Source organism: Glandiceps talaboti, chromosome 14, assembly GCF_964340395.1.
Source record: "Glandiceps talaboti chromosome 14, keGlaTala1.1, whole genome shotgun sequence".
Lineage (NCBI taxonomy): Eukaryota > Metazoa > Hemichordata > Enteropneusta > Spengelidae > Glandiceps > Glandiceps talaboti.
Genome location: NC_135562.1, coordinates 16,008,561 through 16,011,295, shown reverse-complemented (window position 1 = coordinate 16,011,295; position 2,735 = coordinate 16,008,561). Strand labels below are relative to the sequence as shown.

At 36.0% G+C, this 2,735-nt stretch overlaps 1 protein-coding gene across 1 annotated transcript in view; it reads left to right on the top strand.

Annotated features, from left to right (window-relative positions):
* Window positions 1-1,413, top strand: part of LOC144445329 (sulfotransferase 1C2-like) — a 2,646-nt gene extending 1,233 nt beyond the window's left edge. Inside the window, exons 2-3 of the mRNA XM_078134868.1 lie at window positions 683-866; window positions 1,304-1,413. Of these exons, the coding sequence (XP_077990994.1) occupies window positions 683-866; window positions 1,304-1,413 (294 nt within the window). The remainder of the gene's footprint in view (window positions 1-682; window positions 867-1,303) is intronic.
* The last annotated feature ends 1,322 nt before the right edge of the window (window positions 1,414-2,735 follow it).

Below are 2,735 nucleotides of genomic sequence, written 5' to 3'. Positions count from 1 at the left end.
TTGTAAGATTATTTCCATCTCAGTTTGGGTTGATTTTTCCTGTAACTCATAATGGGAGACATTTCATTAAGCGTGACAGAGTACACCGTTTTTATCAACCTTCCCTTTAATGCTTTTTTGATGATTTTTTCATGAAAATGTGACTGCGAAACACCGTTCACCTTCCAATGCATATACGCAGTAAGAACAATGGGCCAAACAAAGTAAATTATATGATTCGGATTAGACCCCTTTCAAAAATAACTAGGATTAGTGTTACACTGTTTGTTTGTTTGTTTGTTTATTTATGCATTTGTGTTTTGTTTCGTGTTTTTGAGTTTATTTCTTGTTTGTTTGTTTGTTTGTTTGTTTGTTTGTTTGCTTGCTTGTTGGGCCATGGCTTCTATCTTGGTCTCATATAACAAACTATGAGATATCTTTGCCTTCGTAGTAAGAATTAAAATTTAAGTGTAAAAACCAATTGTCTGGCAGAGCTAATGAAAAAAGATGGCCAAGAACAAATGAATCATCCTATGTAATAACTATTCAGGTAATACTAATGCGACGACCCCGGGATTGAAACATGGCGGCTTCTGTGTACAATTATAAAAGTTATCATTGCGAAGGAATTATGTTACGATATGATTTGTATTCGACTGCACACAACGAAGGTGAAACTATATATTGTATAATTTATACTCAGGATCTAAAGGGGAATGTGAAGAATGTTGCCAAGTTTCTTGGTAAAGATCTCAATGACAGTGTCATAGACAAGATAGCTGATCTGTGCTCGATTGAAAAGATGAAGCAAATCTCAAATGCACGAAGTGATGCTACATGCCGAATGATGCATATCGACCCAGAAGATTCACCCTTTGTTAGGAGAGGTATGTATTGTTTGTTGCTGTGTCTATTCGCCTTCCTTTTATTGTTCTAAGGCACGGTGATGAGTGTCCCGCAACAGTTGTATGAAAATTAATATCTCTGGATTTGATCATTGTGGTTGTTGTTATTTACGGTCTTTGTACAACAACAACAACAACAACAACAACAACAACAACAACAACAACAACAACAACAGCAATTAGACTTAGATAAGCAAACACCCTAACCTTTACCAGTGCGAATATTCTATTTTCACCGGCCATCATTGTAATCACCTTTTTCTTATATTCATCTGGTAAATTACAAGCATTGTGATGTTTATCCAATAAAAATGTAAAGTTGACAGTGGTATAAAAATAACAATTACAACTTACTTCTATGTTTGTCCTGACATTTAACGTATTATCCATATGAAAGGTTTTATTTTGTATATATTTAGGCAAAGTTGGAGGCTGGAAGGAATATTTTACTGTAGTTCAGAGTGAGATTTTGGACCAAACATATAGCAAGTGGATGGAAGGAACCGATTTACAGCTAGAATTCGAATAATGTTAGCATAGGTGTTATCAAACCATATTCTTTGTAGACTAATGAATTGGAATGTGTTCATTTCTGATATAAAAACTAAATTAATGAATTGAGTTTGTTGTTTGTCCAGATTCAATTTTTTTTTACTTGTCGTCTTATTGGTAAGACTGCAACAATCGGCTGTGTCAGGAGAATTCGAAACATTGAGGATGTGGGAAGTGAAGTAAATAAATCTCGAATATTATGAGCGCGAGTAGAAGGTGATAATTACTCTAAACGGAGCTCGCAGATAGTGTGTGATGTTTTCTTTGTAATGCTGGGTTACCAATAATTGTGCACTGGACAGTTGAAAAAAAAGTAAGGGAGCATTTTTTGGTTGTGTTTGATAGAATATCTGACGATGTCACGTAGAAGCGCGCGATTGAATGGAAATGAGAACGTTCTTTACTGAGATCGGCGTATTAGTTGAGGGCGCTTTCCTTGAGAATGTCGCGCTTTACGGTTGACAGTGATCAAACGATCCGTAGTACTAATAGTGTTTATTGGATTTTGTAATAGTTTAAGGAAAAATAAACATGTCTCTTTTAAAATTGCCTTCGGAAAACGAATTCACAGCTGGAAATACGGTTTAGCTAAATTGATCATAAATTTCGCAATAAATAATTTCTAGTTGTTAATTACTTTCCCTGGTCACGTGTCAGGACGCTACTGTATTTTCAATAGTGTGAGGGGTTACAATCGTGTTGAAATTTACATCATGGATGATTACGGCGTTGTCTGATTTCACGGGCGTGTTACACTTTTGTAGTAGAGTCTTGTAACCAATTGCAAGTTAAAACAGTTGCAATAGCGTCTTTTGCATTCTCTATAAAATTCACTCTTCAAACTGATGTATTATAGTCAAGGTTGACGATCAAAATTCGGCGCATAATTCCGAGTCTTCAAGACTCGGGTTCTCCTTCAGTCATAACGTCCTCCTAAAATAAGAGAGTTCGACTATTAATTCTATCAACTCTATCACAGTAAACAGAGGTTTCATGAATCCTACATAATAACTGTCGTAAAACCAGATGCCTCTTTACGATCGCACTAGTGTACTACAGTACGTATCTCGCATCGTATGCAAGACAATGCATATGACGCACAGCAGCCCCGCCAAAACTTGAGTTATTAATTTCCGTTGCACCAGAGGAAAAAAAATCTTGATTTGCAAGAATGTCAAGTATGCATCGGTTCTTATCTACCAATTTCATCATATTTATCATTAAAGGAAAATAAAACAGTAGTTTCGACCACCCGACCGACCGACCCCAGTTTAGACTGTCAATCCTGAACAGTTTACA